This window comes from Strongylocentrotus purpuratus, unplaced genomic scaffold (assembly GCF_000002235.5).
Source record: "Strongylocentrotus purpuratus isolate Spur 01 unplaced genomic scaffold, Spur_5.0 spur5_scaffold_10, whole genome shotgun sequence".
Classification (NCBI taxonomy): Eukaryota; Metazoa; Echinodermata; class Echinoidea; order Camarodonta; family Strongylocentrotidae; genus Strongylocentrotus; species Strongylocentrotus purpuratus.
Genome location: NW_022145595.1, coordinates 3,407,684 through 3,426,130, shown reverse-complemented (window position 1 = coordinate 3,426,130; position 18,447 = coordinate 3,407,684). Strand labels below are relative to the sequence as shown.

The 18,447-nt window shown below is 37.7% G+C and overlaps 2 protein-coding genes across 3 annotated transcripts in view; one reads left to right on the top strand and one right to left on the bottom strand.

Moving 5' to 3' along the window:
• Nucleotides 1–7,880, bottom strand: part of LOC582198 (long-chain-fatty-acid--CoA ligase 1) — a 28,013-nt gene extending 20,133 nt beyond the window's left edge. For both annotated transcript variants that reach the window (XM_030979113.1, XM_030979114.1), the window contains exon 1: nucleotides 7,744–7,880. The gene's annotated coding sequence lies outside the window, so the exon portion shown is untranslated. The remainder of the gene's footprint in view (nucleotides 1–7,743) is intronic.
• Nucleotides 7,881–8,616: 736 nt separating this feature from the next.
• On the top strand, nucleotides 8,617–18,377 carry LOC587332 (probable isoprenylcysteine alpha-carbonyl methylesterase ICMEL2). The gene is made up of 6 exons (XM_030979112.1): nucleotides 8,617–8,739; nucleotides 11,236–11,503; nucleotides 12,473–12,691; nucleotides 13,606–13,825; nucleotides 14,962–15,211; nucleotides 16,102–18,377. Exons 2-6 carry the CDS (start codon nucleotides 11,237–11,239, stop codon nucleotides 16,328–16,330), a joined length of 1,185 nt encoding a protein of 394 aa, XP_030834972.1. The 5' UTR covers nucleotides 8,617–8,739; nucleotide 11,236; the 3' UTR covers nucleotides 16,331–18,377.
• Nucleotides 18,378–18,447: the final 70 nt, after the last annotated feature.

Below are 18,447 nucleotides of genomic sequence, written 5' to 3'. Positions count from 1 at the left end.
CCTATTTTTTGAAAAAACAGGACGCTAAACATGTTTGTTTTTTTATTTGGCCTTAGTGCTGTGTTATCTCTTGGAGATACAACAAAAGATAACACAAAACTTACAACAATGTTCAGAATACCGCCCCTGGGCCCCGTAACACAAAGGTTTGGAATCGATTATAAATTTGAAACAATGATTTTGATTGATGATGGTTTTTATGGCATTTTCCAACGTTGTTGGATGATTTTCACCAGGGTCAGCCTTTTAAACAAACATGTGCATGAAATGATGATCTTGATTGGCCATTGTCACTTTGAGATTGATTGAAACTTTTGTCTTACAGGGCCCTAGACACCATGACCCTTCCCCCAAAAACAAAACACACCATTTCCATTATAAATCTACTATCCAGGGTTCTTAGACACAAAATTTGTCCACATACTGTACATGTAATAGCTGATATTCCACCTCTCCTCCTCCACTCTCTCTCTCTCTCTCTCACTCTCTCTCTTTCACACACACACTCTCTCTCTCTCTCTCTTCCTTTCCCTCTCTCCCTTTTTTGTTTCTCTCAGTACTACATGTACAGTATCTAGCAAAGGACAAAATAATGAAGAGAGACCAAGAGACAGACAGAAATAGAAACTACGGTAATAATTTTCATAATCTGTGTGGTAGCCACAATTAGATTTCTGTGTGTAAGCTCTTGATTAAATATCTGTGCCCCCTCCCTCTCCTTAGAGAAAAAATAAATGGTAGTGTGTCTAGCATGTTTCAAGTTCAAGTAAATTACTGCTGATATTCATTCGAGGAGGCGCGATAGCTCAGTCGGTAGAGCAGTGGTCTCGTAATCAGACAACCTGGGGTCGAAACTAAGGCGATGCCCTAGTGCCCTTTGGTAAGGCATTAATCCTCATTACCAGGTCCCTCGGAGAGGACCTAAAGCTGTCAGTCCTCTGGTTGCTTACTAACAAGCATATGCTTTCTTAGCAGTCAGGTAAACTAACCACAACTACAAATTATGATATCAAAACCACAAACATTTTTAAAAGTCAATTTATTTATTTGTTTTATTTTGTTTGATTTCAACAAGGTAGCCCCATCAGTAGTTAAAATACTGTTATACTTGGGGGCCCTGCATTACATAAAATGCATATAAAGACATACATATACATGAAAACATCATTACATGGTGAATAGTAAACATGATATACCAGGAAGAATACAAATAAAGATTCAAATGTAAATGTAAACAAATTTTGAAAACAAATCCTTATATCTTAGTAACAGTGTGTCTAACCATACATGTAAGTATACATAATTTGTACAATGTAGTTTGTAGGATAATTGTGAGACATACAGTAATCTGTAATTGGTAAGTACTAAATATTCAAGTTTGTGATAGAGGCTCTTTATTTGCGTGTACTATCTTTGGGGTTGCTAGAATTTCATTTTTAAATTTGTTTAAATTAAGTTGCAATTGATATACCAGGGCTCGACAATAACAGAATAACAGGTGCCTACATTTAGATGTAAATAAAGGGGCTTCCAAAATGTCCTTCTTTTTAAATATTTTTAGTACTGTAGGACCCTTGCATAAAGACTATAAAAAGTTGAATCTGGACCCCCTTCCAAACATGGATATAAAAAGTACATTTTTTACCTTATGAAACAATGGTACAACCTTTATGAATAAACCATGAGCATGATACAATGTGCCAATACAATATTTATGCTGTTACTCGCATGGGAAAGAACGATAGAATACTGTTTGAAACTACACTTGAATTCTTGCCAAAAAACTCAAAAAAAAAAAATAAATCAAAAAAAATAATGTGTTTTTAAAGAGAGGTAATTACTATCATTGTACTATAAACTCTAAGTATGAGGGCTCAAAAGGGTTAAATAGGACCCTGATCAAATGTTGATAAGTGCTTGATTAATGCCTATGATGAGAACAAGGTACATTGGAAGATAACCGTTGATTCAAAGAGCAAACAAAATGTCTAGTCAAGCGCCCTACTTGAGATGATAAAATTAGGCAAGCTTTTATGCAAATAATATCAAAGCATCTAGACTATCATTGATTGGCACAGATTTTCCACCAACCTTTGAATTTGATGCATTTCCAAAAGAATGGATGGCGATCAAAATATTCTAAATCTCACATTTTTAGCTGTTGGTCAAATTTATGAGAATTTTTAACAAACATAGAAACTAAGATTTTTTTCTGACTTGTTTTTCAATTACAAATCGATCAATCGATCTTATTTACTGGGTGTAAGCCACAAATATATTTAAACTATTGAAATTTCTCCCAGGAAGCATTACATTTATAATAGAAACCATTCTTCTCTCTTTTCTACTAAATGTAAGTGACCATCAATGGAACAAATCTTTGGATGAAAAATCCAAATGAAAAAGAAAAAAATGTAGATAGTCTGATTGATCTTGACTGAAGATGTCAAAGTCTAAAAGTACAAAGTGCATGGTAAAATGAAAGGTCTACTATTGGGAAAAAGCAAGAAATACAGAAATACACGACTGTACAAGCTACATGTAGGTAGGTCAATATGATCGTCAAAGTTTATATAGACTTTCCAAGTAACGAAGTGTGTGTGTGTGTGTCTGTGAGAGAGATAGAGAGACAGAGATAGAGAGAGAGAGAGAGAGAGACAGAGAGACAGAGAGAGAGAGAGAGAGAGAGAGAGAGAGAGAGAGTGGAAGAAGGGAAGTGCAGGTTTTAAAGTTTTCTGAAAACAAATCATTGAAACTTAGGTGCTTACATGTCAATTTATATACATGTACGTATATACCAGTAACTTTTTCTTCGAATATATAATTTATAGAACAATAGACCGTCAATCCCCATGTCATGTGATTTCCTCTTTCCCCTCAAACTGATTGACTGATCATCATCAAAGTGACCTCTAACACTACCAGTTAATTAGTGTTGATTCAATTAAACATCACATGAGTTACCAATCAATATCGACAATGGATAATGGCTTAAAGGGTATCAATCACCTAAAATATATAATAACTGGAAATTGCATACATCTAAAATGTATATGTAACACCAGTCACACAATCAGCCTTAAAAAGAGTTACCCAGCTTTTCATATAGGCTAACGGATAAGGAGTATGAAGAAAACAAAGAATAATATTTTTGAATGTGTGCAAAGAACCAAATTTCTGTGTGAGCCCTATTTTAAGAGCACATGTACAATGTACATGTGTGGGTGCATCAAGGTCATTTTTATATTGATTTATTGTGTATTGTAAATTGCAAAATTGCACTCTCGCAAACAATGCCTCCTGTTCATCCAAGCGTGAACACATACTACACAAAAATGATAACAAATGATTTTGGGATAAAACACTCTTTTATAAGATGTATAATAATTTACTGTTCATAGATGATTTTTTAAATAATTAGCAATTTTCTAGGTGTAAACTTTTTTTTGACTCACACGGTAGTATCAAAACATAAAAATACTAACATAGGAAAACTTGTAATTTTTTTTTTTTTTTTCATACATGAATTTTTAGTCTCCCTCAGTAAAAAAATGTGTGTTGTAGAACCTGTTTCGAAAGGCCAACTATCTTCAGTGGCCATTTTTTCTGTTTCCCTTTAAAGATAAAGACCAGTTATGGTCATGCGATTGCATTGTGAAAGAAACATTATGGAATCGATCAGAAAAGGTTGATCATCTAGCATGTAAGTATTGGTGTGTACTGCAAGGTTCTGGAATCATCAAAATGATAAGAAATTTGGCCAAGTATTTGTAAAGTTACAAGCACTGTACACTGAAAGATGTATATGGGACTACGCACACGTGCGTTTATCTCTCACAAACGAATAGATAAACTAATTTACCAAATTTTATTAGTAGGCGGTTTCCCGGCAAAATTTGTATCATCACATATTAGTCAAAACATATTCTTTCACATGATTGGTAATAAGAGCTTCCATTTCATTTTTTGAAATTGGGGCGTTTCCAATACTGGTCTTAACCTTTAAGTACCGTACCAGTTTATGTATGGCTACTCACATGTAAACTAGTCAAAAACTGAACGGTGACTTTCATGAATAGAGTTCAATAGACTTTGTGAATTTATCAAAAAGTAGATCTGACATTTGATATCTACACCACATATATGTGGTGACCATATGCTCTCAACTAGCAGGGCTGTGGAAATGAGATTTAATGAACATTGTATGCCTAGTATAAAGCAGGCCACTGACATTGGTGGTGGGCTTAGGGAATTTATAAGAAAACCACCGATGTAGTCCTGACTACAAGCACACATTAGAGGGCAAATTCGTTCGAATCAAAGCAGAAGAATCAGAGAATCAGATATTTGCGAAAGTTTTAAATAAATCAGACCAATAATAAAAAATGTATGGATGTATTGCATAAGACGATAAGAGATCAATATGGCACAAACTTGAGATTTCTAAGACATACATTAAGTCAAATAAAATAAATTTTCTTTTCTGCTTCCCCATGCAGATGTGTGGAGCAAGAGAATTCCAGAGTGTTGGGCAGGCCATTGCAAAAGCTTTATGGCCATAATACAGCGAAGAGACTTTATGTGCGAGTAGACAGGGCTAGTCTGAAGAGTGGAGAGTGCAACAAGGACGATACTGTGAGATCATTTCATTGATGTAGGCCGGGGAGCTTCCGTTGAGTGATATGTATGTTATCAGCAGGATTCTGAAAGTGATTTGATTTTTGTTTGGGAGCCAGTGTAATTGTTGTAGAGTTTAAGATATGACAGCTTCAGAGACAGGGAATTCACTGGAAAACAATTCAATTTCAGAATAGATCTACATTACATCTAAAGGGAGATCTACAGGTTTGCATTAGAAAGTGAGATTAAACTTTTGTTTGGTCTATATTTTTAGTCTACAATTTCTTAATTTAAAGACTATTAAAATTAAAGGAGCTACACAAAGAAATTCACTAACAACTGATAATTAGAACAAATTACATATGGATGGAAAGATTTTCTCTTGAAAAACATGAATAATTTGCTGGGAAATCATATAGATATCATGGAAAGGCGTAAACTTCAATTTTTCAAGACCATTCTTAGACCCCCAAACGCCCCTGAACGTAAGCCAAACACACGAGCGTAGCGAGCTCTGAATAGTGACGTCACACACTGGACAAACAGCTCAGTGCCGTGTAGCAGTCTGCAGCTAGCTAGCCATGTCCCGTATGTGACGTCACAAATATTGACGCTCTATAAAGGACCGCTGATTAAGGCAGAAAATCTGGATCTCAAAACAAACATTTTGAGAGTTGATTACTGCGGGCCCCAAACATATTTTGAAAAAAAGGGTTGTTGTATTTGATCAGCAAGGCTTCCCCTTCGCAATGATATGAGTTTTGCATCAATTCAAAACACTTTTGATTCTTCGTGTGGCTACTTTAAGTATTTAAACAGGGTTCCAAAAGAAACTTGAGAATCGAATACCACATGTTTCCATGACTCTCCATGACCCAGTTTTCTTTTCCCATAAGTACCATTTCAGACTTTTCAGTAAGGGTTGCACTGTTGCAGCATAAAATTAGAAGCTGTGTACGAAAAACCACGTAGGCCTAGTCTAATGATACTTGATGTTTGTGATGCCTGATAGCCTCCATCTGCATCTTCAATTTCCAAGATTTTGGGTGTCATTTCTCATTTTCCATGACTTTCCAGGTTATTCTATGAATGTGGGAACCCTGGTAAAAATAATATATCCACTAATTCAAGTTCTTCTCTTAATGATATCGATGATGATAGGAAGGCCAATAGCAGGGCATTAGGTTTCTACTCCTACGATTTGTGCGATCGTCGTCCAATTCAGAAAATTGCCAGAAAGAAAAATACAAAATTAAAATATCTATTGAATAAAATATATAACAAAAATACAATTATAGGCCTACACTCCACAACATACCTATAGTCACGGATCTGTAACTGTCTTTCGCCATTTGTTGACGGTCTTGCAGATGTTGCAGGGCTGCCAACTCTCACGCAATCTGCGTGAGTCTCACCCAATTCACCCAATTCTCACGCTCTCACGCTGAACCCCGAAAATAGAAACTAAAAAAAAAAAATGTCTATTATATCGGATATTCAATATCCCTGCCGAAAGTTTCAACATTTTTTTAACCACACATGCACAAAGCTAAACCATCAATGCAAATTGGTTTCGGTTTGCCGCGCAAAGACAAGATAGTGAATTGCGATTGGCTTATCCTGCGTGTGCGAGTGACGTCGTCACTTTACTATGAAGCGGGGTTTTTGTGCAAGACACGACAAGCAAGTGTCGATGCCATGGCCTGTCATCGCTGTACATCTCGCCCGGCGCCCAGCCCGGCCCGGCCCGGGTGGCTCAGTGTTTGCAATCGGATAATGGGCTTGGGCCGTCCTCTTTAGCCCTCTACGACCAGATCGGCCATATGGTACAGTATTTCAGGCTTCAGCCGGTACAGGTGAGTTTAAACTCTTGTCTTGAAATATTGAAATTTATGGTTTCGATCGTTTATACGACAGTAAGAATGATTTTGGAAGGGTGCTTGCATTGATATGGCAGTTATATTAACTATGTTCTGTGTATTCTATTGAGAACAAAATTTTGATTTAATTTTTTTCCAAAAAGAGTGTGTTGAGAGTGTGATTGTTACAGATAATCATAGGTTAAGGTTCAACTGCTAAGCTTATAAAGACAGTTGATTTGGAATAATGCACTTACAAATGTGGAAGTTTGTATTTTTTCAAGGTCAGTATACTTCATGAAATCAATTAACCTATTTGGAACCTCCTGTAGGTTCCAGAATGCTGTAAACCATATAGCAGCATGATTATTTTTACTTGCACGTCACTATTTTACTGTATAAAGCAATTGTACACCCTTTTGTTGTCTGCACCTTCACCTGCTGTCACAACACATCCCATCCCAGTATAGCTTGGAAAAGCTGCTTCAGGGATTACCTCATCAAGTATCAAGAATCCTGCCTTATGTATTGTGGAATCAGGGTTAAAGTATGCACCAGATTGCACCATTTCAATTGAAAAAATTGTAAAAGCTCCCTACCAAGGAAGGGGGGACACCCCCCTTCCACACAATCCCCCCTCGAGTGCTTCGCGCCCTCAGGCGCTTCGCGCCCTCGCAATGTCTTACTCCAAACTCTCTCCAAAGGTTGGCAGCCCTGATGTTGACATATTCGAATCCAATAATTGAGGTAGCAGAAGAACATGACGCACATACAGGACCGACTATGAAAAACCTAGAGCAGAAGGTAGACCCTAAAAATATGGGATCCAACTTAAGTCAAAGAACTTTTTATAGAGATTAGTATTGGCCTCCCTGATATGATGATAGACTCTAACTGTTAGAACTAATCTAGACTAGTAGTAGATCTAGACTAGATCTAACAATAATGAATATTAAAATACTAATAATTAAACGATAATATTACTAATATCAATAATCATAATAATAATAATAATAAAACACTTAACAAATAATAATCATCATCATCACAATCTACATCATTATTAATATTATCAGCATCATCATCATCAGTGTCAGGCTGTCAGCATCATCATCATCATAATCATCATCATCATCATCACTAGCGACTCCAAACAAGGTCGCATTTCTCACAGCGATCTAGAACTCTACACGATGCATAGTCATAGATGTTTTTAGCTATATCAGCAGATCAGTATGTTAACTAGAAATTTCAGATTAAATACCTGTGGTTTGATTGCCTCTTAATGACTGTTCGAATGATTTAACTGGTAACTTCTGCACTGATTGGAGTCCAACTAGCAACACATCTCCAGCTCTGCTAAATTATAGTGGCGAACACACAGATTTTCATGGAGTGCACGCAGTGACTTGCTAGTAGTGTAGTGTAGCTAGCTAGTCTAGAGTCAAGTCGCCTATCTAAACGGGAAAAATCCATGTATCTCATGATCTTCAGGCACCGGTGTGAATATCATATCTTTTGTTCTGTTTTTCACATTTCCCACACTTTCTTGCATGGGGTGTAACGGCAAAATTGCTCACCAGTGGCACTTCTAGTGTTTTCCTGGTTGTGGCTACTTCTTTATGAACCCGGAAGGAAAAAAAATCACGAGACACATCAGTGGCGGATCCAGGGGGGGGGGGGGGGCCCGGGCCCCCCCCCCCCTTGAGAAAAAAATCATGCAAAATCACGTGATTTTTACCTTTTTGGGGGGTTGGCCCCCCCCCCCCTGACGCTCAAGGGGGGGTGCAAATTGAAATTTTTTTGAGGATCAAAAAAAAAAAAATGTGCTCACTACCCCCCCCCCCCCCCCCCCCCACTGAGCGAATTTTTGGCCGGCGCGTTTTTCAAATTTTCGGGAGCAAAAAAAAAAAAAATTGTGCTCTGTACCCGCCCCCCCCCCCCCCCCCCCCCCCCACTGAACGACTTTTCGGCCGGCGCGATTTTCAAATTTTCGGGAGCAAAAAAAAAAAAGTTGGGCTCCCTCCCCTAAGAAATCCTGGATCCGCGCCTGAGACACATGTACAAAAGTGGAAGAATCCCTTGAGCCCCATATCGCCCCCACAATTAATTGTGATCTACATTAACGACTGAATGTAGGCTAAATTCAGAATTTTGGATAATGTAAGGCAGAATTGTAAACACGAACACAGCTAGACATTATTTCTTGTCTGTACACATCAGTAGAGCCCAATTACTGTATCAGCGTAAAGGAAAGAGGGTAAGTGGTTCAAATAAATATAATGTCACTTTTAAATGTATTGCGCTCAGATGAAAACCGGGCCAGAGACTCGAGATCGAGAGTCGAGACAAAAGTGATGAATTTGGCGGAGCTGAGCTGAGTGAGTGGAGCAGCATTGTATTTGTACCGCGGGCTAGGCGAGGCTGAGCCTGAGGTCGAGGTAGGCGTGAGTCCCCGGGCCCCGTCCCGTACGCGTTATTTTTTTATGCGGCACAGATTGGGGCTTTTTTTTAAAGGGGTCTTGATTTACAGACTAATAGTGGTCGTGTGCGTACTAGTAGTAGAGGTCTGTTTTTAATAGTGTTACATGTAATCAACTACCGTATGAAAAATCATTACATCAACAATTAAAATGCAATTGGAAATCTGAAGAGGAGGCAGCACGTCAATAAGAAGAACATCACAATAATTAGTCAATAAAACTTAATAAACTTAAACGAAGAGGAATGTTATCTAAACACATAGTTCGCGATGGATATTCAAACTTCTTCGCAGCGCTAATGCGCTAGCGAACATGCCTAGTCTCACGTACGTGCAGACATTATTCAGAAGGGAAAGAACGTACTTCCCATAGGCTCAACACGCACCATGCCCCAATCTGTGCCGCATAAAAAAATAACGCGTCCCGTACCGTGTTGCTTGCTTTCCGGCATATTGATGCAGTACTTGTTGGATCGCATCTCAGGATTCTTAGCTCTAGCTCTAGCTCTCCTGCACTGGTTAGGGTCGCGTTTTAAACCTAGCCTAGCCAATCCTGTGCTGCATATTAATTAATATTTGAATAGACGGAGTCTGGCTAACTCGGCCCAGGTACAAAAACGGTCAGTTTTTGCATGTTTAGGTTTTAGGGTTAGGGTTAGGGTTAGGGTTAGAGTTAGGGTACTTAGAGTTAGAGTAAAATGACAAAAAATGACCGTTTTTGCAGCTGGGCCGAGTTAGCCTGGATCCGAATAGACCTAGACCCCTATATGAATATTTGCGTTTGTAAGATGTGATCAAAATTAAATCGTCCAGATTCTCTTTCTGGTCGCAATGATGGATAATTAATGACCTGGGTAGTCATTCGTTAATAATAATCATGATATGGCCAATGATAAGCCACCCGATTTTCTCACAATGTCATTCATTTTAAGTAAACATAGCTTTGCACTTGTAAGTTTTATATGAAATCTCATTAGGCCTATTTGATTAATTATCAAATCAGATTCTGTGTGCGTGCGTATCATGAATATTTATGACTAGCGCATGACGTATGGTTCCTATGCTATTGAGCCAATCAAATGCAGCGATAGGATGGCAAGGTTAGGTTTAAAAAAACAGCGTTCGGGACGGGCATGATGTGTTTTGCAGTGTGTGTGTGGGGGGGGGGGGGGGTTTACCGGTCTGAGTTGATGAATGAAATGCGAAGCAACAAGCACACAACGTTACCTAGGCCTAGATAGATGATAGGGAAAGCTTTATCCATTTCTTTTCTTATATTTTGCATTTCTAGTCTAGATCTATTCCTCTTTCCCTTTATTTTCATAATTTTACTTTTTTTTGCCATTTGATTTGGGCATGTGCCCCCCCCCCTATCCCCCTCCCGCCTTGCCACTGCAACAGTACTTACTACATTGACAGGTCTCAGAATAAGTCAGCTAGCTGGATCCTTATAGTCCAGTCGTAGAGTGCTTGCCTTGAGCAATTGACTTTTGAGAGCCTAACATTTCAGAGAGTATAGCAGTGTGGTATCTCTGTCTGTGCCCTGGTACTTGATACTTGATTGAGTAATCCCCTTCACTCAGGAAGCGATACTGGAATGGAATGGTGGGTGAGGCAAGTAGCTGCAATACAAGGAGTGCCATGCCCGGCCCCCCACTCCGGGGTCGGAATGACCCCATGCTTGTTACCAAAATGTCCGGTAAAGGGGTACTTTTCGTGCGACAAAGTCCGGCCCAAGAATTGTAAAAAAAGGGGTGTATTAACTTTTCACCCGGAGATTTCTTTAAAAAGGGGGTGTTTTTTCTTTTTTTCTCTCATCTCTTTGGACTCCTGAGAAATTATTCCGAATTTAAGGGGGTACATTGAGCATTTTTCCTGATTTAGGGGGTCTCCAAGGCAGGAAAAGCCCGCAGAAAGCCCGCGAAAGGGGTTCGGAAATGTTGGCATTCCTCAGATAGGAGGTGCTTTCAAAAAGAGGGAACGAGCATATGCGTACCCTAAATAACACTGAGTGGGGGCCGGGGTGCCATGTAGTGCAGTAGAGTACTGGTACTTTTTATTCTACATGTGGAAGTAAATCTTAACCCTTACAGACCGGACCAAGCGTTTACAGGTTAATATGAAATCTATACTTTTATTATTTAGAGCCTGTGCCATGTCCAATTCTATGTGATTTAAAATCCAAATTATAATATTCATGAGGATGCCCTTTAATCATGTAAATTGACTCCATTTTGTCATAACCACACCTTCTCTTTTTTTCTCTTTTGACAGAATGGACAGAATGAAAGTACTGAGTAGCAAGGTCGCAAAGGGAGTCTTTCTGGCAGTTGGCATACCGTACGGCATCGTCATTGTGGCAAATATGGTGTGTGGATGGCCTTGTAGTCAAGAAGGGGAGGGCAAGTACAAAAGAGCACTGCAACCGTCCAGAGTGCTAAAAGTCTCCTATGCAGTAGCAGATCAATTCAATCTTTTGAGGTTCCTCCCTCTGTATATCAAGTGGAACTCCCTGTATAGAGCTGGAGACAAAGTTATCAAGGTATTGTAAAGTAATACAAATTAAGATCTCACCAATATTAATTTGAAACACCAATCATCCAAAAATCACTGCCAAACTTGGATATAACCTCTTAATCTCCAACTAAAAGTAACAGAGCCCTAAGTCAATGCAACTAACTCAAAAGACGTCTAGGGCAGGTCTGTCTGTTTTATTGTAGGTTGTTATGCAGCATCATACTGAGCATTTTGAAGCAAAGTATATTATACATCATAAACCAATAGCAAATAGTGTTTAAAAGTAAGACTAAATATTCAAAAGAAAAAGGAAAAGAGAACCAATGAAAAGTAAGAAGTAGAAAGGCCTATTGCATTTCACACAAGACCACAAATAAGAATGAGAAGAGAACAAGGAACATACCAAGTGAGATGGGAGACTTGGTATGTAGAGAAGATGAATGGAGGAAGGAATTTGGTTGAGTAATTGAAGATGTAAGTGAATTAGCAAATGATGTGAAATTAATATGTATAGGGAGAAGAGACTAGAGAAACAAATAGTAATTGTAACAAATACAAGTGTGGAAGGAGTCCAATTTTAACTCTTACAGTATACATGTTGAGGGTTGTTAGATGGCCGCCCTTTGCATGCTTCTCAATGGATGATTGTGATTGCGTAGTACCGGTACTTCATTAACATAAATTTAGAGTCCTCACTTGGGAAATTTTACAATGTAATGCTTTTACAAATATACCTCTATTGGTCATAAGACAAAGTATGGAGGGAGGTTCATAACAGACGGGCATTAACTCATATACTTTAACGCAGAGTTCTTCTGGCTCCAAGCAGACAAGAATGCTTCCCATGTGGGTAGTTAGTAAATGGCTTTAACTTAGTTTGGTCCTCCTGCACCCCAACCTGTGATCACTATATGGTCATTTCAGTTTAGTTTGGGCTAATTTTCAGGATGTATTTTCATAAATTGAATGGGACCAACCTATTTACCTCATACAGGATATAATGTATGGGGTGAACGACAACACTCTTGACCTATGGACACCATATTCGAGCAGTAATCTCAGAGAGCCTGAAGACCCACGACCAGTTGTGGTCTTTGTCTACGGAGGAGCTTGGGGGTCAGGAGACAAGAACATGTATGGACTCCTGGCTCAGCAAATCATGGATCGTCTAGGGGCTGTTGTGGTGATTCCAAACTACAGTATTTATCCAAAGGTATGTTGATGATTCAAAATTTGCTCGGGCAACGCATGCCCAACATTTTATTTCATCAAAGAGTTAGGTGCTTGTGTGTGGAGTTAGATTTTGGGTTAGTATAACTTTTAGGCCAGTGATAAGTCAGAATATGATGAAGGATACCAAGTGATCGTGGAGAAATACTGGATGAGCATGCATCATACAATCATACAGTCACATTATCATATCTTTGTTCTAAGCTTCTGATGTTCAACATATTAGTGCACTATTTAAAACCAGCAAACTGAGTAGACAGGCCTTTTGATCAGGTACATGTAGCTCCTTTATGCCTAGATGGTACTTTGTAATGTGGGCTTGGGCTTAATAGAATTCCCAATATTTGAATTATGATTTCTCAATTAAGATCCCTGATGCAGAGATGCCAACTGTTCCGTTTTTGCCGTAATTGTTCTGTTTTTTTGCTATGAATACGGCAGTACGTTTTTTGTATGTTTTGTTACGGTTTTTTTATTTTTTTTAATTTTTATAATTTATAATTTTATTTATTGATGTTTTTCTTAATTTCCGATTATGGGCTTTGTGTCGTAAGTGTATTATGCACCTATGTCTTCAAACAATGCATGCAGGACAGTGATACAGGGCCTCAAACTGCGCACATTGCGAACAACCCTTGTGTACTGTATGCACGTCGCGCTCCGATCCGGGTACATATACGTGGTACTGCCGTTTTTTTATGCTGCTCGATTGGGCGATATGTTAAGGTGAGAGATTTTTTTTTAAATACTGTTTTTTGCTCTTAAGAATACTTTTTTTTTGTTGATGAGGGTTGGCATCTCTGTTGATGAGCTTACAAACTTTGTAACTAATTAAACCCATGAAATTTTGCATGCAATTTGCGTGACTGCATTTCTCTGCATCTGTGTGTACCTCAGGGTGAAGTGCAGAAGATGGTCCGTGACCTCCACGACACGATCGCCTTCATCAAGTCACCTGACTTCCATCGCAGAGCTCCCGATGCTGATCAGAGTAAGATCATCCTCTTTGGACATTCTGCAGGTGCTCATCTTTGTGCCCTATCAATGATAGAGCTGGCTGAGGGGCTTCCAGAGAAACGTGCATCAGAGCAGTTAAGGGATGATACAACAGATGAAGGTGAGGCAAATAGACTTATAGACAAACTTGAGACAAGGCAGTGAGATGTCGTGCTACATCCAGATAATAATTGAAAAGGGCAAGCGCAATATTTGAGACAGGACAATGATGAGGTGGTGCTACATTTGGAGAATGCATGTGAAAAAAATAATAATAAAGGTTTGATGTTTAGAAATTCAATATATTTCCAAATCATTGAAATTACCATCAGTTTAAATGAAATATATTTTCTGATTTTCTGACTTCCTAGAATTTCTAGGGTATCAAAATTACCCAGTATCATACTAATTTGGGAATTATGTGTGATGGCTCAATAGATAAAGCAGTTGTCTTGAAACTAGATAGCCCTGGGTCTGAACGTAATATGGGCCCTGTTTCATAAAAACTTGTTATCCTAAATTTCTATTACAATTTTGCTCTCACCCAATTAAATGCCACAATTTTATCAGCTTATAACAGTTATTGTAACTTGTTGATAACAAGTTTTATGGAACATGCAGTGCCCTGCTCTTACAGCTTCAATCATCAAGCACCATATCCAGGGCACTTATTGTGTAACATCACTAGGCCTAGCTGTCAACTTACACTGCTGACGATCAGTCATGGAATTGACCACTTTACTAATGTATTCAATATGATGCATAATTTTAAACAAAGATTGTTATTGACAACCTGAAAGCTTGGAGAGGCTTGTCCGACATAGCAACACGTAATATATGCAGACTGGATTGTGGGTATTATTGTTTATTCATTGATAACAGGTTAATGGAACAATTCGTCACTAGATCCCCAGGAAAGAAACATCCATAAATTTGAATATGTTAGTAAAACGGAATATTGTGTGTGCTTGTAAAAATGTGGCACTGGCTGGAATGCTCCCCAGGAGTGGTGAATGTGCATACATTGTGTGCGGGTAAGCCTGAATCCGATGACCGGGGTAATAATATGATTGCAGGGCCCTCAGGGAGAACAGTATGAATACTGATGAGGCTACCCTGGGTAAACAAGACATATTATTATTATTATTATTATTGACAATTAGCTTGGTATGGCTTTGTTATAATTGGTCCACGCTGTTTACATTTGGGCATAATTTTATTTGTTTTGTAAGTAGTTTATAACATCATTTTCCTTAGGGAGGACAGACGATGATCTTTCAACAGTGTACGACAGTTCTTGGTTTTCAGCCAGTGAGCTGCTCTCATCGATCAGAGGGGTGGTAGGACTGGGCGGGGTATACCACATCATGGATCATTACCACCATGAATCATGGAGAGGGGTGGAAGACCTCTCACCCATGTGGAGAGCCATGAATGGTCTACAGAGCTTTGATCACTTCTCACCGACAGAAAGGGTTTTAAAGATGTCTGCTGAACAGATAGGAAGGTAGGTCGGTTGTTTTCCTCTCAGAATATAATAGATGTAAAGACTTTGATATTTGATAGTTGTCTTATTATTGAGAATCATTACAGGGTTCTCAACTATCCTGGAGGTCAGAAAAACCTGGAGAATATGAGAACAATTAGGGAGTATCATTGGCCCCAACAGAAAGAACTTAGTCTCATATATTTTGTCTTGTGTCCAAACAATGTATCCACTGGATGTATCCAACTACTATTCATTGAATTGAATTGAATTGAATTGAATTGAATTCACATTTATTTCATTCTCGATAAAAAATTACATTGATACAAAAGATACAAAATTATTCATCAACAAATTTAGAAATGAAATGGGGAACTACATAAATAAAGCCCTTAGGCCTTGTACACGCATATTTCCCAAAGCATTCATAGCATAATGTAAAGCAAAGATAAAAAAAGAAAAAAGATAAAACAACAAAACATTCAATAAAAAAAGAAACAAAAAACACAAAATATATAACACAAATATAAACATAAGATTAGTAACTATACATATTTGATATAAGAAACTGCTCCAATTTTTTTTGGAAGGAATTAACTGACTTGCAATCAGAAACATCTTTGGGGATGGAGTTCCAATTCATTGAAGACACTTCAAACCAGAATTAGGTTTGCGTAATGATCCTGGAATTTGAAACTCCATCAGGGAAAAAAAAATCTGAAAATTTTGTTTCCGTGAAATGCTAGGAACCCTGATGTATCGGCAAGAATCGGTTCAGATTGAAATAAATCTCATAGTAAGAATAAATTGTGAATTACCAAAAAGAGAACAGTGTATTGAAATGGATGTCTTTTGAGTTTTTGTAACATTCTTATGAAAATATGTTCTCTCAAATGCTTTCTCCCCTGCAGACTACCTCCCATTTACCTCATTCATGGCACAGATGATATAGTAGTCCCTCCGTTGTCAACTGAGAAGTTTTCCTCAGCACTCATTGAGAAAGAAGCAGTTGTGACGGTGCGTCTGATAGGAGAAGGTGGCCACGCAGAGCTCGTCATGGATATGATGGACAGCGGACGACAGTTTTATGATGCAATGACCAACCTTACCTTGGAGTTTGCAGAAAAGATGCTTAAATGATGTTTCATGGGATTTACAGAAGTATTCTCAATGTGTGTGAACTAAATTGCCTTTGTGATAGGAGGTGAATGAAGCTAATGCAATAGTGACATTCTTATTCAGTTTGTGGACAAATTGCTTTGATGACCTCATGAGATCGGTGATTGCTACCATGGTGATTTGGAAGCCTATAATGTGGAGATGCCTGCAACAACATTTTCTTTAAAATAGGAACCAAATTAAATTTCATGCTTTAATTGGGATAAAAATACATTTTAAGCCCTTTTGATGGTAGTTGATGATATATGTACGGTAGTCCTCTTTAATGGTATTATGATTTATATTGATGAATGTGCAATGTCCAACAGGAGTGAGAAGAACCAAAGGATGCTGTTGCATGGAAACCTTCTTATTTAGAAATCCTTACTACATGTATATGTGCATTGTAAACAACTAAGTATGTAGGATTGGATGAAGCAATAAGATGCGTTGGCTTGCAATATGTGATTATTTATAGAACATTGAATGGCTTTTAAAGCCCCTATCAGGGATTTGCAAGCCCTCAAAACTTAACTCAATATATATCTGTAGCAGCAAGTTGAGTTTATGAAAGTATGCAAACAAAATTTAGATCTGTTATTCGATAGACTGCGGTTTTGGTGAAAAGTTAAGCCCACACAACGAATAGTGTGAATAAAACACTGCCAGTTGCAAAATTCAAATTTGAAAAGAAAACTGACTGTAGATTTGCTGATAATGAATACTTACCCACCATTCTTTTAGGAAAGTTTTCTGTTATCATTTTTATAAAATTGTTGCTCTTTTACAAGTCAGTTGACATTTTCACAATAATTCCCTGCAGGCAAAATCCCATGAGCTGGCAGCATATATCAGAAGTCAGCACAACGTATGAGATTGTTTAGTGTATCCTTTTATGACTAGAAAAAAAATGCAATTCAATTTTATTACATGTAGTTGTACAAACAATACTGTTGTTTTCCATTTTTCATATTACTCATTTGCATTTCATACATCAATTGCAGGGTAAAAGAGAGTAAATGACGATGAATTTCCTTGTCAAAATTTGTTTTGCAAGACATGTGCATGTAAGTCCATGTCCAAGCCTTTGCATATTAAAATATACATTCATTAATACGTGTTTGGGCACAAAACCATGAGAGAGCTTGAAATGACTTTGTTTGCCCTCCGATATCTGAACTAATTACATCAGAATTACTATGGCCATCTGCATACTTTTACATGAAGCATGGCATTGGTCAATTTTTTAGGGTGTATATTTCTTCAATACCAATTTCAGATCCATGTACACAGAATTGGGCCTCCTTTGAACGTGAGCAGTTTCCAGTGTTCATCAATAGTGATGTAATCATAATGATAGTCATGTGATGGTTTGGATGATATACAGGTATGATGAAATATCATGTCAGGGTGTTTTAATTCATAAAATAATAGACAAATTATTCAAAGCAAACAGGTGAATTTGCTTTAAAAAAGTAATTTCTAGCAAGTTTTTGTTGTTGCTACACTCCCCAAAAGAAGTTTTAAGGAGATTTTTTTTTTAGTGTGTTGATTTGTCACATTTTTGGTATTAGTATTCAAAGTCAAGGAAATAGGCTTAGGTTAACGACTTAGAGTCCGCAATTGATAAGTCTTATTTATACTCTAAAGATCTGCAACAGATTTAATCGCATGCAAAGATAAAGTGCAAAACAATTTGTCACTTATCATATTTATCAGTTCTAGGAGTTCATCATTGCTCCTAGTCTCCTACTCTTTTTATACACTAAAATGGCTTTTCAAAGTCCAGACTCCTAATTATAAAAATGATCAGTATTTGATTTGATTCTCTCTTCATGATGCTTGCCTATATTACTATAAAGAGAATTTAAGAAAATGTAATTTTCTTTTAAGAGAAATAGCCAAAGACAATTAAGCATCAATTTTAGTGAATATGTGTATATTGATTTTTATGATGACATTGCCTTCATGTTATAATAGTATATAGATCGTTGATTGATATTTTGATAATAAATGATAAACAAACATATATTTCATTTGTCATGGGTTCTGTTCATGATAGGTATTCTATATGTGTGCGAAATAGAGTACTATAAACT

Excerpts from the sequence above, each read along its gene's own strand:
- LOC587332 (XM_030979112.1), top strand. The coding sequence starts at position 11,237 with ATGGACAGAATGAAAGTACTGAGTAGCAAGGTCGCAAAGGGAGTCTTT. Across the intron at positions 12,692-13,605 it reads ACTACAGTATTTATCCAAAG|GGTGAAGTGCAGAAGATGGT; the intron begins GTATGTTGATGA and ends TGTGTACCTCAG. Across the intron at positions 15,212-16,101 it reads TCTGCTGAACAGATAGGAAG|ACTACCTCCCATTTACCTCA; the intron begins GTAGGTCGGTTG and ends TCTCCCCTGCAG.